Below are 16,858 nucleotides of genomic sequence, written 5' to 3' on the forward strand. Positions count from 1 at the left end.
AAATTTGGAAAGTCATGTTAAAAAAATATATGTATGCAAACCACTTTCCTAACAGAGAATTACAAAGGACAATTGTCATAAATACCACTAAAATATGTTTTTATTCCAAAAATACCATAATTTAGTTTTTTTTTCCAAAAGTACCACTAAAATGTATTTTTTTCCAAAAATACCACATAATTGAACTAAAGTTTTAATACTAAAAACTAATTCCTAAATTATAAATACTAAAACCTACCCCTAAAAACTATACCCTAAAACTAAATTTGTCAATCCAAACATAAAAAAAATTATTATTATTATTATTATGATTATTATTAATTTTTTTTTTTGTGAAGTGACCTTAGTGCAGTGGCAGAAGGTAAGTCTATTTGTAGAAGGCATCATCACACTCGGGATCGAATCCCGGCTCCTATGAATGTAGGAATTTGACTAATAGGCCGGCCAGTTGTAACCCAATGGTTGACAAAAAAAAAAATTCAATTTTTTATGTTTGTGGTAATTTTAGAAAAAAAAACTTTTGTGGTATTTTTAGAAAAAAAAACTAAAATGTGGTATTTTTGGAAAAAAATACGTTTATAGTGTTATTTAAAGGAATTTCTCAATTATACAAATTTATATTTTGGATAGTGGATATTAACATTTTTACAAACAATTGAGCTTTTTACCCATTTGAGTGATCCATTTAGGTCGGATCTTTCAAATAACGTGAAGTCAACGATCTTACCAAAAAAGTCAAAACAGTACACGTGTACAAACGTTGGCCGCCTTCCTCCTTCCTCCGCTCCGCCGCTTCTTTGGTTATCAAATTCTCAAATTCGTATCTTCCAAGTAATCGGAAATTAAGAAACCTTCGATCTCTCTCAATCCACTCTGTTGATGTAACTTTCGATTTGGAACGAACCCAATCGATTTCTTCTTGGATTTGCATCAATGGCGATGAGGTTTCTTCATCTTCACCGACATCGTATTGAGAAAGGTAATCCTGGGAAAGCTCTCTCCTTTAGCCGCCTTTTAGGTTTTAGTTTCTGGGTCCGACGAGCTTTTTGTAATTACCGAGAGATTTTGAGAAATGGTCTACACTCTCTTCAGTTTAACGAAGCTCTCGATTTGTTCGCTCACATGGTTGAGTCTCGTCCTCTTCCTTCTATCATCGATTTCACGAGATTGTTAACTGCTATTGCCAAAATGAAGAAGTTTGATGTTGTGATCAATCTCTGTGGACATCTGCAAGTGATGGGAGTTTCACATGATCTCTATACTTGCAATCTTTTGATGAACTGTTTCTGCCAATCTTCTCAGCCTTTTCTTGCTTCATCGTTTCTTGGGAAGATGATGAAACTTGGTTTTGAGCCTGACATTGTCACGTTTACCTCTCTGGTTAATGGGTTCTGTCTCGGGAATAGAGTCGAGGAGGCCATGTTTATGGTGAATCAGATGGTGGAGTTGGGGATTAAACCCGATGTTGTAATGTATACAACGATCATTGATAGTCTTTGCAAAAACGGGCATGTGGATAACGCGTTGAACGTTTTTAATCAAATGGAGAACAATGGGATTAGACCAGATGTGGTTGCGTACACTTCTCTTGTAAACGGTCTTTGTGGTTCTGGTAGATGGAGAGAAGCTGCTCCGTTGCTGAGGGGTATGATGAAGAGGCAAATCAACCCTGATGTAATCACTTTCAATGCATTGATCGATGCGTTTGTGAAAGAAGGAAAGCTTTTGGATGCTAAAGAGTTGTACAATGAGATGATTCAAATGTCTATAGCTCCTAACATTGTTACTTACACTTCATTGATCAATGGGCTTTGCATGGATGGTCGCTTAGATGAGGCCAAACAAATGTTTTATTGGATGGAAACCAAGGGTTGTTTTCCAGACGTAGTAGCTTATACTTCTCTCATAAATGGGTTTTGCAAGTGTAAGAAGGTTGAGGATGCGATGAAAATCTTCTACGAGATGTCTCAAAAAGGATTGGCGGGGAACACAGTCACTTACACTACTCTTATCCAAGGTTTTGGTCAAGTCGGCAAACCTAATGTCGCCCAAGAGGTTTTTAGTCATATGGTTTCTCGAGGCGTGCCTCCGAATGTTAGGACCTACAATGTTTTGTTACATTGTCTATGTTATAACGGGAAGCTAAAGAAAGCGTTGATGATATTTGAAGATATGCAAAAGAGAGGAATGCATGGCGTGCCTCCCAATATTAGGACTTACAACGTTTTGTTACATGGTCTATGCTATAATGGGAAGCTAGAGAAAGCGTTGATGATATTGGAGGATATGCAAAAGAGAGAGATGGATATTGGTATTATTACATATACAATCATCATTCAAGGGATGTGCAAGGCCGGTAAAGTGAAAGATGCTGTTGATTTGTTTTGTAGCCTCCCTAACAAAGGAGTGAAGCCTAATATTGTAACCTACACTATAATGATATCAGGATTGTCTAGGGAAGGGTTAAAGCTTGAAGCTCATGTGTTGTTCAAGAAAATGAAGGAAGATGGGATTTTGTAATTAGGTTGGTGACACCATATCATTGTGCTGATCAGTTTATGATGGTGCAAGTAGCAGTTTATGATGGCACATACAACCTCTTGTATCTTACAAAAGCTGTGTAAATTGATTCAGGTTAGGCTGACTCCTGATTATTTCACATTTGCATCTTTGACTCTGGGTTACTCTAGAAGAAAGGATTGGATGCAGCTTTTCTGGTTTTCATTGCGATACCTCATAGAAACACCCAAGTGTTTTACATGGTCTTTATGAAGCGAGGAGGATTTGATGGAGCTGTGAGGTTGTTTCGTTTGTGGAAATGAGGGGTTCGCCCTCGAGTACGAACAAAGGTTTAGTCCACTCCAAGAATAACCAATCTGATTTCTGTAACTTGTGGGTGCTAAAGTCATGCCACTTCACACAAAAAGATATATGTGTATTCTTTGACCGCTATTAATTGAAAATCAAAGTCAATAATAATGATACAATATGTTCACTTTTAAATAATAGATACTGTAAAGCTGGGAATTCGAAAATAACATTGGATCATATGCAACAAGGATGATCATTGCTACATGATGTTGTTCTCTTGTATTGAAGTCAACAATCTATTTTAACTCAAATCAGTGCAATTCGTATACTTACTTGGTAATAAATAATAAAGCTATATAAATGCTCTGGCCGATCTCCATTCTATTTCCATCTCAAAAATGGAGATCTCGGACTTTCAATTTGTTTTTCTATTTTGAATTTGATTGCAAATAAATCGTTTAAATTTATTAATATATTTATTAATTGTTTTTTAAAAAAAATATTTGATTTCAATTCATGTCGTCTCAAGACGTGATCTTAATTTTTCATAGGGAACAAGAATATGAGACCAAACATGTATTTTGATTTCTAATTTAAGTAAACAATAGATTAGAGACCACATTGCTTTCTAATTTAATTAAATAACAAAGTTGGCATTTTAGGTTTTTGCTCCAACATTTTGAAGATGTGATATTTCACTCTTTCACTTATGAATTACGATCCCAAATTGTATTCTATAGTGCCAAATTGGCTTAAAAGTTAAAACCTTTGTTGATTTAGACATACTAGGTGATACTCCGTGCTACAGCACGGGAAGGCATATGTTGTAACTAATTTATGTATATTTCGAATGTATAAAATGTTTTCGTTTAATATTTTTTTATAATTTCGAAATTTTAAATATTGTTGAGTAGTATATTTGGTTTACTTACATGATATAACTACACGTAACTATTTTAGAATGACAAAGACATCTCGTCTCATTTCGTCTTGTCCTGTCCCGTCCTGTTTCATGTCGTCCTTACCCGTAAATTTTTTTATGTCCCATAACTGTTCTCTTTTAAATAATTAAATATTAGACAATTTTTATCGTCCAAAATTTTTGGGTAAGAACATAACTAAATTTATATTTTTCTCACATTTTTTGACATCCCCTAATAAAACGGAAGTACACAACATTGTTTTGTAAACTATATAATTTTAATAAGTTGGTTACAAATAGGTTACAGATGAATTGATAGATTAATTGGTTACAAGTTAAATAGTGGATGCAACTTTAATTTATTTTCGAAAATCTTAAAGAGAATATTCTAAAGAATCATTTGATATCATCTAACTTACCATATTAATTTCTTTTATTAAATTATTCATCCATATTAAAATCTTTTTATATCTAACTTAACATATTAATTTGTTAATTATCATTATACTTCACCTCTCATTTTTACATATGAGTCTATTTTGTGAAACAAATAAATTATCATATTATTTATTATAATTAAAAAGTGGTTTTACTTCCGGGTATACTATAAGTTGAATTTTTAAAAACAAGTATAAGTTGTTCAATCTATAAAATATTAAAGCTTTAGTAATATTATTCCTTAAAAATAATATCTATTGAATTAAAAATTTTACTGAGTAACGGATCAAAATTTGAATATTTAAATTCAATTTCATATTTTTTGTTGAATTTTATAGTTTTATATAATATAATAAACTTTAAATAATTTATTTTGAAATATTTTTAAAATATTGAAACTTTATATAAAAGTTAGAAACTATAATCACTCTAAATTGATTTGTTATAGCAATGTCAATAATATGTCACTATAATATGAAAGAATTTCAAGAAACCAAATATATTAAAACAAAAAGTATAACAATATATTAAATTACTCATAATATAATAACTCGCTTTTAAAAAACTAAATTTACAAAATTATGAATTATAATGACATTCAAGTCATGATGTAGAATATACATTGTTGAAATAATTTCACATACATAAACTAATAAAACATATTAAAATTTTATTTTAAAATACAAAATATACAAAATTTTGTATAAAATAAAATTTAACCAGTGTTATAGCACGATACTTATCTAGAATCATTAACACTATAAAACTTACAAAACAGGTGTCTTTTTTCAAGCCATCATATTTAGCATATGATTTTATTTCATAATGTTTTATCCAAAAAAACTTTTTAAAACAATCACATAAATTATATTTATATAAAAATTACAATATAAATAAAATGAATTTCAATCCGTGCTCTAGCACGAGTCTTTATCTAGTATAATTTATTTCCTTATGCAATAGAAGATTTGTTCATAGTAAATAAATTAAAAAGCTACTTATTAGTATTCAATTTTGCATAAATATACAGTAATACAATATAGTCAACCAATTGTAATTATTGAATTTTAGAATTTTAAATACTTATTTTAGGGTAGTTACTATTTAGAAATACAAATATAAATTGAAATCTCTTTGCTTCTTTTTGTTTTTTTCTTTAAATGAATTTTTTATAATTTTTCTTAAACAAAAATGTAATCCATGCAATAGTTTATTTTCATAAATATATATTATTTTTATTTATGATTACAAAATATATTAGTTACATAAGATATTTTTAAAGATATTTCTTGCATATATTGTGTTTTAGAGAGTATTTACAAATAAGTTGATTTAAGATATATATATGGGAAATTACCTAGAATATTGCATAAAAGTAGGTTTATTACTAGACTAACACGTTAAGATTTCTGTCTTACTAGAATAACACATAAAAGTTTGCAAATTACTTCTATATCTGAGTTGTGTGTTTTATTACGATGTATGTCATTCTCTTTTAAAACGAAGATCTTAAAAGGAGAAAATAAAAAGATCATAAACCTAAGTCGATCCCTTGAATCTTTGTGTTGTTTGTCTTACGATTGTTGGGTTGAGATCAGCTATTTTTAGATAGATTGCGGCGTGAAAAGAATCTGTGTGGAGGACGTTTGGCTGGAGGACCACTGACGGCGAGTTGACGGCGAGGTGGTTTGAAGTAGAGGAGGAGGGAAATAAAGCGATTTGCTCAGAGGTAAATTTCTATATCGTGGTTTAGTCTCTATTGCTTACTGTTTTCTTATACCGTATTACATAGTAGGCCTTGTATATTGTATGTTAGTTTTCTGTATGTTGTTGAGCTCTGTTTTTCGGAAGATATTTGTGTGACTTCATGTTGCTTCGTTGCTAATCTAAGCAACAAATGTTTTGTGATATTGAATTAATAACTAAACTAAAGCTTCTATCGTAGATATGGGGTCAAGCAAGAGGTATCCAAGTAGGTTGTATGGGGTTGGTAATTTTCCACTGCCGATGAGAAGCATGCACCACGATTGTAGTTTGTCCAATCTTGGTGGTTTGAAAGGCTTTGTTGGTGATGAGGTGTATGACAAAATAAGAAAGAATTCGCAGCTGGGAGTTCTATTGGATCTAGCCGAATCTGACTACCTGTTTTGTGGGAAGACCATCCATTATCTATTGTCCAATCAATTGGCAATAAACATTCCTTCGGAGGTATGGTTTTTGGTTGGAGGAAAGCCGCTGAGGTTCTCTCTATATGAATATGAAGAAATTAGTGGTTTGAATTGTGAGAAGATTGATGAAACAGAGTTTGAAGTCGATCATACACCTTTAGGGGCGGCTTTAAAGGTGAAAGCTTTTAATGGACCCAACTGGGAGGAGCTAGTTGAGGGTTTGAGAAGCTGCCGTGGGTGGTCTGATGAAATGAAGACGCAGATAGCTCAGTTGTATCTTGTTCATGTTGGAGTGCTTGGTTTATCAAGGAACAGTCGGATTCCTCTGGAATACGCTAAAAGGGTGTTGAATGAAGAAGCATTTGAGAGTTTTCAATGGGGTACGGTTGGATTCAAGAGTTTAGTTGATTCCATCAAAGTCCTTGGGTTACCTAACAATGCTTATACCCTCCATGGATGTGTCCATGTATTGCTGATATGGGCATTTGAGAGCGTGAAGGTGCTGGGGGCTAGCTACGGGAATGTAAGAGAAGGTGTAGATTTGCCTCTTTTAAGGTGGAGAGGAGGGAGGCCAAGGAAGGATATCGAAGCCTTCATATCCGGGAGCAAACTCCTTAATAATGGGGAGGTATGCCTTCAATTTACGTATACATTATTTGTCTGCATTTTTTCTTTGTGATAGATTATTAAAAGTTATGGTATCTGAAATGCAGCTTCAGGTGAAGCATTTAGTACCTAAACCTTTGGAGATCATAAATCCAGATTGGCCAGGATAGTATTGTGTGTATGGTGTAGGAGAAGGTTTGAAGAAGAAACTGGATAATCTGCTGTTAGACGTGATCAATGGCGAAGTGGATGAAAGAGAATGGGATTGTGTAAAAAAAAGGAAGGGGGAACATACAAAGAAGAGGGAGAGGAGGCAACATGTTGCAGGGGTAAGTGACGATGATTTCCTTGAAACCGCCCCAACCAGCATCCGTAATGTCCCCAATAATGCGAAGGAGCAGAAAGAAAGTGTTGGGGACAAATGTTCAGCAGAGAAGGCGTCTGGAGATAAGCATTCAGGTGTGCAGGGTGAAGATGGTAGTGGAAGGTTATTTACTATGGTTGAAACACTAGGGGCGAAAATGGATAATATTCAAATATCGTTTTCTAGAGCAATAGCGGAAGTTGTGTTCAAACTTCAAGGCATGGAGAGTAGGATGGGTAACTTTGAGAGTGACGTTCAACTATTGAAGAAAGTTGTTATCAACACAACGGATGGAGGAGCGCATACGCAAGGACCTCTTACATTAAGAAATGACGAACAAAAAATAGAGGAGGTATGATCTGCGTACCGTATTGATAAAATTGTTATTATATATCTATTGTTCAGTATGAAGTCTTTGTATTTATCTATTCGAGGAAACAATATCAATTTCAGTTTTGTGAAGTTGTATAATTTTGTAATTATTTTGATATATGATTTTTTTCGTACACACAATTTAGCAATTTGTATACTTTGTCTCTAGTTTAACAGCGTCATATTATATTTCAAATGTCTTGTATATAATGTCAAATACATGTCTTTTGTTTCAAGTCATGGCTATATCAGATAAAGCATTCGGACAAGGATGGTTATAAAGTTGCTAGTTGTGTTAGGAATCCGTTAGCCATTAAGGATAAGGTCATGTGGTCTGGGAGTATTAAAATCGAACCAGAGGACAGTGTAGAGCGAATTCCAAAGCAGAGGGTAGACAGTGTACAGCGTGTCAAAAGAGTACAGAGTTGGGAGACAGAGGAAGGCGATAAAAGAGCAAAGTATAATGACAAAGTTGATGGAGCAGGTGCTCAACCCGTTCCTATTAATGTTATCCATCCGGTAAGTGGTGGTAACCCTGGCTCGTCGGATCGAAAGTACGAATCTGTTGTGGATTTAACCAAGGGGTCCAGCAGTCCTGCATCGTCTCATACAGTGAAAGATAAGGAGAAAGCCAGGTATTTTGCATATTTGTTACAAAAGGTGTTTCCTCCATCAAGAGAGCTTGATCTTCTATTAGTAGATCCAGTGGGCACCAACATAGGGTTAAACCCTAATGACGAATCAATGCGAGCTGCATTAATGACCCGACGTGAAAGCCACATTGTAGTCCTATCTCCCGCAGTGTACGATCCTTTTAGTGAGGCAAGTCCTGAGAAAATTGCAAAGCTGATGTCCTTCCTAACTGATGATTTGTAAGTCTTCATTTAGAGTTGTATATAATTAGTGTCTATATTCGGATTTGAGGACTACGATCTATAACTGATTTGTTAATTTTGGTATTCAGGGCTAAAGTACCTTGCACTGGAAATGCCGAATTTTATTTTCGCCTCCTGACCCCTAAACAATTGTGGCCAACTACAACATTCGGCTGGTTATGGGATGCGGTAAGCTTCGTAGCATAACATTTGACGCAGTTAACTATGGTATACTAATGCCTGATAGATGTCACTCGTGTTGCAGCACATGGTTACATGTATGCATATGTTCCGTATTAGGGGGACGCAAACGCCATCCCCATATAAAACAGATCGTATTGCTTTTCTCGATCCTTTGTTTGTTAGTATGTGGGCATTCGAATTCCCTAAAATGGAAGCCTCTAATCAATGGGTTTTTGGAGAAGGTTATTTTGAGACGTACGTGGGAAGGCTGCCAAAATACGGAATGACAAACAAGGTGTGGGTTGACGATGTAGACACCCTGCTCTTCCCATACAACCTCGATAACAACCATTGGGTAGCCATCGAAGCTGACTTAGTCCAGCGGAGGCTAAGAGTTTACGATAGCATAAACAGCGGTAGAACCGACGAGAGTCTACAAAAGAAGTGCAAACCGTTCGCAAAAATGATCCCACGCTTGATATAAGCATATAACCGGAGGTACAAAGATGAGCATATCGGTGCGGCGGCATTTAGTTACTACCGGGTGAAAACACTCCCACAGAACTATCAACAAGGTGACTGTGGTGTGTACACATTGAAGTGCTTAGAGTGTATAGCTCTTGGAGTAAATTACACATGCCTATGTGATGCGGCCATGCCTTCTATTAGGATGAAACTTGCTGCAGACGTGTTTGATGAGGTCCCAGACCGAGACTGCTTTCTCCAACTAGATGCTACGTCGGAGACAGTAAATTATCAGGAAGCTGAGTTCAACTCGGGATCAAAAAGTTGAAGAGGTTCCATGTACATTACCGGAGCAGTATGATTTTGCAAAATTGAAGATTGGTTTTACGCGTGTTGCTAATAGAAGATGCGTGTTTGGTCATTTTTTTGGTAACATGTGGGATTTGAGGATGTCGTTCTTAGATTTTCCGAGGTCTGGTCACTCACATAGCTCCTATCGGTTGTTTGTAAACCCTCTTCAGGTGTAGTGTTTTTTGTATATTGGAGGGTCTAGATATGTATCATTATGACGTCTTTGTAACCAGTATTAGTATATGTTAGGCCTTTATCAGATGTGTACGTACCATCAGCTAAGTAACCGCCTTATTATGGTCTGTGTACACACGTACGTATATTCATATGTGTACGTACCATCAACTAAGTAACTGCCTTATTATGGTCTGTGTACACACGTACGTATATTTATGGTCTGTGTACACACGTACGTATATTCATCAGTGTACGTACAATCGATTTTCTAACTTTATAGACTTGATTTTTAGGTCCATGGTTGGTGCTAAGTTTCTATCCATTTTGAGCACACTAACTTGTCCCTACTGGCAATCCTATGATATGATGAGCGTGATGTGATTAAATTGTATTCAAATTCAGCGAACCATAATCATCCTAACAGACTGTTACGGATCATATGGACCACCTGCGTGAAAGTAATAAGTACAACCATGAAGAATGTTTATTCGCTACTTAATTTATCGGACCAATAGCAGCTTCGTAGACGTCCATCGCGAACTTCTTTTGGAAATTGTCAATATTGTTGTCGGTGATCTTCAAGCAATCAGTCATTGGTTTGCCCATGCTCAACAGTTCTAAAAACTTCATAGTAAAAGGTCCACAATCTCCCGTCCTCAAGTTTTGTCCTATTTGGCTAACCCTTTCAGCGGTAAATGGATCGAGAGGGTAATTGACATCGATAACCCTCTGAAGTAGGTACGGTATCATCTCACACACCGGCTTGATCCGAGACATTGCAAGAGTTTCTCTGGAGGAGGTCATCAAAGGGTCGTAAATGGAAACATGTCTCTTTATAAGATTTATGCCCACTCCTACCCAATGCTTAGATTTCCAGTTCATTGGAGCATATATAACGTCGACATCTGTAACCCACTTCAACCTTGGTTCGTGGTGCATCCTTTCCCCATTGACGATGTCAATGAGTACTTTGTCCCATCTGAAATTCCGTTTCGCTGTGCTCTTGTTGAATGCTTGGAACCTTCTTGTCAACTCGTAAAAGAGAACGGAGTCCAAAATTACGGTCCTTTGTTTTATCATTTCTTCTCCGTTTTTGTGCCACAGCGTTAGGGCAATCATCTCCATGTGCTGCAGATGCAGTTAAACGCAAACCGGTCGGATTTAAATCCAACAAGAAACCATGAACACCCCAAAATCGTGTAGTTTAAGTTTAAAATATGTACCTGACTATGGGCCCATTTTTGGGACGATATAAGAGTAGAGAAGAATATGATATCTGCCTTGCGGAATCCGAAAAAGGTGTGTATCCTGCGAAATTTTGTAATTATGAATATCCTATATCAATGATTGAGCATATCATTATGTCATCGGAGTAATATATACTACACTTACACATTATCTTGTTTTATCATCTTGGTGAATTTGGCGAATTTCCCATCAGTAACATCTTCCATAGGGTCGTATGAAACCGACCCTGCTTTTATCACTATGGCTTCGGATGGTTGACTCGCACGTATCTCCATTATCACTTCTTCTGCGCGTCCTGTTTCATCCACAATAATAACCGACTGCGGCACTAAATTGTCTGAGTCACCGGGAATACATTCCTCCCCGGGACTTTGATCTGGTTGACCTGTAGTCTCTTTACAGCCCTCTTCGACATCGCGTTCGTTGGGTATTGCTTGGTGTCTGGCCTAATAAGATGCACGTACATAGATTAGTTGTGACGTAGACTGGACCATCTAAGTAGACACTATAAATATGGCAAATATTCGAAATAAAAAATAATTTTGCACTATTGGAGGTTAACTGTTGTTTCTATTTGTACATGTCCATCAGTTTTGTTACAGCTCTCCTCGCCATCGCTTTCCTTTTGTAGACTTCGGCCTAATAAGATGTACGTAGATAGATTCATACTTACGTACACTAATGTCACAAATACTCGAAAGCATCAAAGTTAGACACTTGCCTCTTGTTGACCGTCAACTTCAGTTTCATTTTCTACAGGTATTTCGGTTTTGTTACAACCCTCATCTGACTCGCCTTCCTGACGTCTTATGTCCCCTCCGTTACTGTTAAACCACTCGACTTTCCCGCCTTCTTGATGCAGTTCTTCCCCATCCTCCTTTTCAAAATAATGAAACTTATAAGACGCGTGTTCGTAGTAGGATCTTGGTACAAGCTCAATTTTTCACACGTGTAGATTAGAGGAGATAAACAAATAACCGAATATATATGAGACCAACAGATGGTTATCCCTTTTATGGTTACTTCCTGACCTACCATTTTGTTACAATGCAGATCAGGTTCCATTTTAGTATTCAGCTGCAGCAATATCTGTTCAATTAAAGGTGGACAATGCTTTATTATGAATATAGTGTTGTAATCTCCATTCCGTGTCAAATACTTACATCGGATACGGTTTTAGTTGGTGATAGCTCGACAGCAATGTCCCCCGCGTCATAATCTTGGCGAACTCATTAACTCCATTGGTCGGGGATGGTTCGTTCATGCCACAGTCGTTATTATCGGTTACCCACTCATTAATATGAGTACGGGTTGTATCCTACGGTCAAATATATAAAGCGTATATGATAGGTGCATAAGCAAAAACACCCCCATTACGTTGATTGAGTCGCATTCTAAAGAGGATCTTGTTGTCCATTACCTGGCCTCCAACTAAAGAATCACCAGTGACAGAGTGTTGACCATCTATGGCATCCTTCTAACCATCAGTATTCCGATCACCCTGTGCACACCACGATAGCAACATAATTTAATATATGTAAGTAGTGAAAAAATTACAACCCTTAAGCTATTTGTCATATCAACCTTAGCAATGTCAGCGCATCCCCTGTTTCTGACCTTCTCTCCCTTTTTTTTCATAACCATTACTGAACTCATTCTTGGAAACTTTATAGTTTTCCCTCTTCTTTTTTTTGAATACTTCTTCTCTGAAACTGTATGCGAAGCGTAAGAAGGTTCCCCATGTTCGTTTCTTTTAACCTCCAATAGTGCAGCTCTTATCTCCTTGCGGATCTCTGTACGTCCGAAAATCTCCATGTTTGCCTGATTTTCCTTCATCAGTGCTTCTTGTTTCCTGTAGAACCGGCTTAGTTCCGCCGCATACCTTTCAAATTGGTCATCGTCCAAACGTTCATCAACAATGGGCGTACCCCCCGGTCGCCCATCAGTTCTCGTGCTCTTCTCTTTCTTATTGTCAATTGTTGCGGTGTCTGCTCTTTTCCTCTTCCGACAGTCAACTGTAACTATATCACCAATGTCCCCATTAATTTTTAAAAAAATTATCTTTATAGTGAAGCCCTTTGTAATGTATAAATGTTTTTAATACCTTTCTCTTCGGGACGTGTCTGTTTTGGACACCTATCATCACCTCCCATCCATATTGCCTCATCCCATTTGTGGCCAGCTTTAATAAGATTTTCAATGTTGTCAACTTGATGGTCTTCCTCTTCGTCACACCACTCCAATTCTCCACTATCACAATGCTCCCCACTACCAACTATCCATCTAATAACCACCTATAATATGATTACAAATATATATACATTTGACGAAACTGATAGATTCAGGTCGTTAACGTATTATATCAACCAAGTACATACCTCTTTAGCAGCCTCGCATGTGAAGATGTCTGCTGTCTTGATTGGCCGCAGTTTAGCCAGATTGTAGATCGATCTTTGATTAAACACCTCATCTTGAACGTCAGATGGTACTAATCTTGCAATTGCTGGGACAGATTGGAAAGCCAGCAGCTGGAGTGCTAGAGGAAATCCATGAACAGCAACTGATTGTTGCTTGAAAGTTTTTACTAAGCTTTCTACGTCTGCTGGACATTTAAATCCTGTAATAGTCTCCAGCGTCCGTTCAAATGACAACCTTCCCCATGGATATTTGAAAAAAAAATCAATATTCTTGGTCATCTCCATTGTCTTTGGATCTGGTTTTACTGGTTGCGTGGCGCATGTTAGAACTCCATCAACTATTATTATCAGCGCTATAGCTAGTTTCTGCCACGTTTCCATTTCCTCAGTCTCCAACCTTTTGACCAACTCGGAGATCGTTGGTTCTATGTTTTCCCCGAATAGAACTTCCCAAACAGTCTTACATCCTTTTTTCGTTTTTGTAGCTCTTTCCACATCTCTCTTTTTTGGATAATTTCCACATTCGAGACCTGTCAACTCTGCAAATTCCTGTAATCCAAACTTGATTGGATTGCCACCAAACACAATCCACATCTCATGCCGCTTTTTGGTCACCAATTGACGGCAAACAAATCCATGAACTAGTTTACCGGAGAACGAGATCTTGTTAGCAGGGATACGAAAAAGCTGCCCAAATGGAGACTCTAACAAGTTTTCCATTTCTTTTGTTCCACTCAGCACCCTCGATATTGTAGAAAGATATTCCGGTTTTGAATACGCATTTATCTTGGTTTTGAGAGGGTAATGGTCAAGAGAAAATAACCTCCTCGGTAGATCCAAGCTCAATTGAGGAACGATCTCTACAGCCTCGGGATCCATCCTATCACCATGAAGTAACGTACATATTAATATGTACGTACACTAAACCAATTAACCCTAATACTAATGTCTACCAAAGTTTAATTCTGTTGACGATTACGGTTATTTATCCTCTGCCCGCCACAGATACACTACTATTCATCGATTTCACATCCTACTCAAAGCGATTCTTAAATGTATTTGCTATATACTCTTCCAACCTAATATAGAATTTGGGGGGGTACAATCTCTCTTCCAATTTAAAGTAAGAAGCCAAGAGAAACACTTACCTTCTGATTCAACACCGGTGATGAAAGAGGGATCGAAACTAGTCGCCTTTCTCTGATTTCACCCGACCTCTGTAATCTCTTCTTCCTTAAATGTTCCGTCGCCGACTTCTATGGAGTGTCGTTTTGTAGTACTTATCCCAGATCTAAACACCTTAATTCAAAAAATCGGGATGTAAAACAACCCTATCGGACATCCGAATGCGCCGTCGCAGCTGAGGCCTCAGTTTTCCGTCTATTAAGAACGAAGATTTTGCCTCTACTACTAAACTATTTTTAAATAATTTTTTTTTTATAAACAGTGCAATGGCTGAGCTTTTCTTTAAATATTTTTATTCAAATTATACAGTTCTGCAACGTTATTGGTTCAATTACACTATATATCAGCCTTTATTCGTCTGGTTAAACCATCATTCACTATTCCTTGATGTTTTATAAAGTTTTACATTGAATTGGTTTGTTAAATGAACCAATATATTTTCCGCCAATATATAACGTCGACTATAGGGTCATAATTAAGTAGTGCATGCGATGTCTCGTCTTCGCTTAACCGGCAGTTACACATGTTAAATATCTAAATGTGATGAATCTGTATGGAATGCAGTCACGACGTTTGAAAAGCCATAATATTGATAATCCATTTGTGTTTGTTCGCTGCTTATATAAGAAGACAAATTCACACCCAGTGAACTATGTATTCGTCTCTCAAAAACCAAAATATCACATCACAAAGTAAACATAAGTGCAACAAAGTCATGGTGCATTTCGACAGGCTATCCGATCTCCAGACGTGGCGATCTGATTGGAAGGTTTCTGTTAAGATCATCCGCAAGTGGAGAAAGAGAGAAGCGAACATCGTCACCTTTGAAATGGTTGTTTCGGATGTTTTCGTAAGTGACTCGTCTCATCATCATATTATATGCACTTAATATTAAATGATACATGTACATCATGGTTGAACTTTTTTCCCCCACCGTAGGGAGATAAGATGCAGGCAACAATCAGCGAGGACCTGTTGCCCCAGTTCTGTGCGGAGATTGAGGAGGGTTTGGGGAAAACCTTCTCTAATTTTGTCGTCACTGACGACACATCCGCTGTGAAGGTCGTGGCTTCCAACTACCGGATCAAATTCACTGCTGACACGGTTGTGGACAACATTCGTTGCTTGTTGACCAATCACTACATCGATTATGTCCCCTTCGACCAAATTTACGAACGATGGCCTCGTTGGACCCAGAACTGCTGCTTAGGTAACGTTGCATTGTGTTGTTCCGGTTTGTAATATCATATCCAGTACCATAATTCTAATGACATGACACCATAGACACGATGGGGCAAGTTACTGACGTCGAACGAAGAATATTGGTGGACGATCCAACTGCTCCACGTTTTACCGAGAGAACCCGGTTGATACTGTTTTCATTGACAAATCTTGAGTGAGTCGTTTTCGCGATTATTAGCTTTCACACACTTTAAAGATATACCGGGATATTAACGTAAGGTGTCTCTGTGTGTAGGGGTCATCACTTGCAATGTGTGGCGTATGATGAGATGGTCGATGATTTTGTCCGCAATTTTTGGCTATGCGGAGGGAAACCAGTTGTAGTCTTGCGATTCTGGAGGCCCAAGTTTAAGGATGGAGGTACTGATTAGGCAAATGTATTTAAAACAATTCAATCACCTTTTAAATAGAAGATTACTGCATAAAACTAATTTTGGTTACCCTTTTTCCTTATTTTTCCACACCGCAGGAGGGATGGAAGTGGTTAGTCAACCGGGTGTCTCTAAAGTGATATTTGAACCACCCTTCCCTGAGGTTAGAGATTTCAAACTCCGGTTGGAATACTTCGACCAGCGCGAGCGGAGTGACGACGATTCGTAGCCTATGTTTCCATTTGTCAATGTTGCTTACATTCCAAACTTCTAGACCACGTTGCTGGACTCTTTATATTATCTACATTACCTACATCCCAAGAATCTATCTTACGTGGATAGGAATAATTTGATGTAAAATGTTTGTGTGTATTACGCATAGTTAATTATATATTTTTATTTGGTAAGCATCTACCTAATAGTGCCAACCTTTAATGTTACACGTATGTGTACAAACGTGTACAAATGTTTATGTTTATGTTTAATTTCAAGGGTTTGGTCGATAATAATAACACGACAAGGTTTCAAACAGTCTTTTTTTTAGACGAGAAAAAAATGGGAGTAAACCAAATAAAACGTTTATAACTTGATGTTAAACAATTAAACCACAACCCAAAGTACTACTTATAAAACGACCAAACTACTTTAAAAAATAGGTCATTG

At 36.9% G+C, this 16,858-nt stretch overlaps 4 protein-coding genes across 5 annotated transcripts; 3 read left to right on the plus strand and 1 right to left on the minus strand.

Moving 5' to 3' along the window:
• Positions 1 to 788: 788 nt before the first annotated feature.
• Positions 789 to 3,003, plus strand: LOC104729830 (uncharacterized). 2 transcript variants are annotated; one of them, XM_087477855.1, is made up of 3 exons: positions 789 to 2,356; positions 2,447 to 2,524; positions 2,635 to 3,003. In XM_087477855.1, the coding sequence occupies exons 1-2, from the start codon at positions 934 to 936 to the stop codon at positions 2,518 to 2,520; spliced, it is 1,497 nt and encodes a 498-aa protein (XP_087333981.1). In that variant the 5' UTR covers positions 789 to 933; the 3' UTR covers positions 2,521 to 2,524; positions 2,635 to 3,003. The 2 variants fall into 2 exon arrangements, with proteins under 2 accessions (XP_087333981.1, XP_010447152.2); XM_010448850.2 differs by having other exon boundaries at positions 789 to 2,524.
• Positions 3,004 to 6,118: 3,115 nt separating this feature from the next.
• LOC147933273 (uncharacterized) lies at positions 6,119 to 9,532 on the plus strand. The gene is made up of 8 exons (XM_087477370.1): positions 6,119 to 6,379; positions 6,461 to 6,967; positions 7,022 to 7,037; positions 7,135 to 7,661; positions 7,934 to 8,553; positions 8,646 to 8,745; positions 8,822 to 9,192; positions 9,238 to 9,532. Exons 1-8 carry the CDS (start codon positions 6,119 to 6,121, stop codon positions 9,530 to 9,532), a joined length of 2,697 nt encoding a protein of 898 aa, XP_087333496.1.
• Positions 9,533 to 10,227: 695 nt separating this feature from the next.
• On the minus strand, positions 10,228 to 14,276 carry LOC147933274 (uncharacterized). Its single transcript, XM_087477371.1, has 10 exons — positions 13,355 to 14,276; positions 13,085 to 13,255; positions 12,565 to 13,001; positions 12,401 to 12,457; positions 12,218 to 12,298; positions 12,016 to 12,069; positions 11,702 to 11,857; positions 11,125 to 11,426; positions 10,956 to 11,040; positions 10,228 to 10,860 (listed from the first exon to the last, which is right to left on the minus strand). Exons 1-10 carry the CDS (start codon positions 14,274 to 14,276, stop codon positions 10,228 to 10,230), a joined length of 2,898 nt encoding a protein of 965 aa, XP_087333497.1.
• Positions 14,277 to 15,297: 1,021 nt separating this feature from the next.
• On the plus strand, positions 15,298 to 16,424 carry LOC147933275 (uncharacterized). Its single transcript, XM_087477372.1, has 5 exons — positions 15,298 to 15,432; positions 15,522 to 15,792; positions 15,867 to 15,978; positions 16,060 to 16,184; positions 16,294 to 16,424. Exons 1-5 carry the CDS (start codon positions 15,298 to 15,300, stop codon positions 16,422 to 16,424), a joined length of 774 nt encoding a protein of 257 aa, XP_087333498.1.
• The last annotated feature ends 434 nt before the right edge of the window (positions 16,425 to 16,858 follow it).

This window comes from Camelina sativa, chromosome 12, assembly GCF_030686135.1.
Source record: "Camelina sativa cultivar CO46 ecotype springtype chromosome 12, ASM3068613v1".
NCBI lineage: Eukaryota > Viridiplantae > Streptophyta > Magnoliopsida > Brassicales > Brassicaceae > Camelina > Camelina sativa.

Bases quoted from the DNA above. Each gene is read 5' to 3' on its own strand.
- LOC104729830 (XM_010448850.2), top strand. From the start codon at position 934: ATGGCGATGAGGTTTCTTCATCTTCACCGACATCGTATTGAGAAAGGT.
- LOC147933273 (XM_087477370.1), top strand. From the start codon at position 6,119: ATGGGGTCAAGCAAGAGGTATCCAAGTAGGTTGTATGGGGTTGGTAAT. The intron at 6,380-6,460 runs GTATGGTTTTTG...AATTGTGAGAAG, and splicing joins CAATAAACATTCCTTCGGAG to ATTGATGAAACAGAGTTTGA. The intron at 8,554-8,645 runs GTAAGTCTTCAT...TTTGGTATTCAG, and splicing joins TCCTTCCTAACTGATGATTT to GGCTAAAGTACCTTGCACTG.
- LOC147933274 (XM_087477371.1), bottom strand. From the start codon at position 14,276: ATGGATCCCGAGGCTGTAGAGATCGTTCCTCAATTGAGCTTGGATCTA. The intron at 13,256-13,354 runs GTACTTGGTTGA...TTAGATGGATAG, and splicing joins CGAGGCTGCTAAAGAGGTAT to TTGGTAGTGGGGAGCATTGT. The intron at 12,299-12,400 runs GTAATGGACAAC...ATTTGACCGTAG, and splicing joins ATTCTTTAGTTGGAGGCCAG to GATACAACCCGTACTCATAT.
- LOC147933275 (XM_087477372.1), top strand. From the start codon at position 15,298: ATGGTGCATTTCGACAGGCTATCCGATCTCCAGACGTGGCGATCTGAT. The intron at 15,433-15,521 runs GTAAGTGACTCG...CCCCCACCGTAG, and splicing joins TGGTTGTTTCGGATGTTTTC to GGAGATAAGATGCAGGCAAC. The intron at 15,793-15,866 runs GTAACGTTGCAT...ATGACACCATAG, and splicing joins GACCCAGAACTGCTGCTTAG to ACACGATGGGGCAAGTTACT.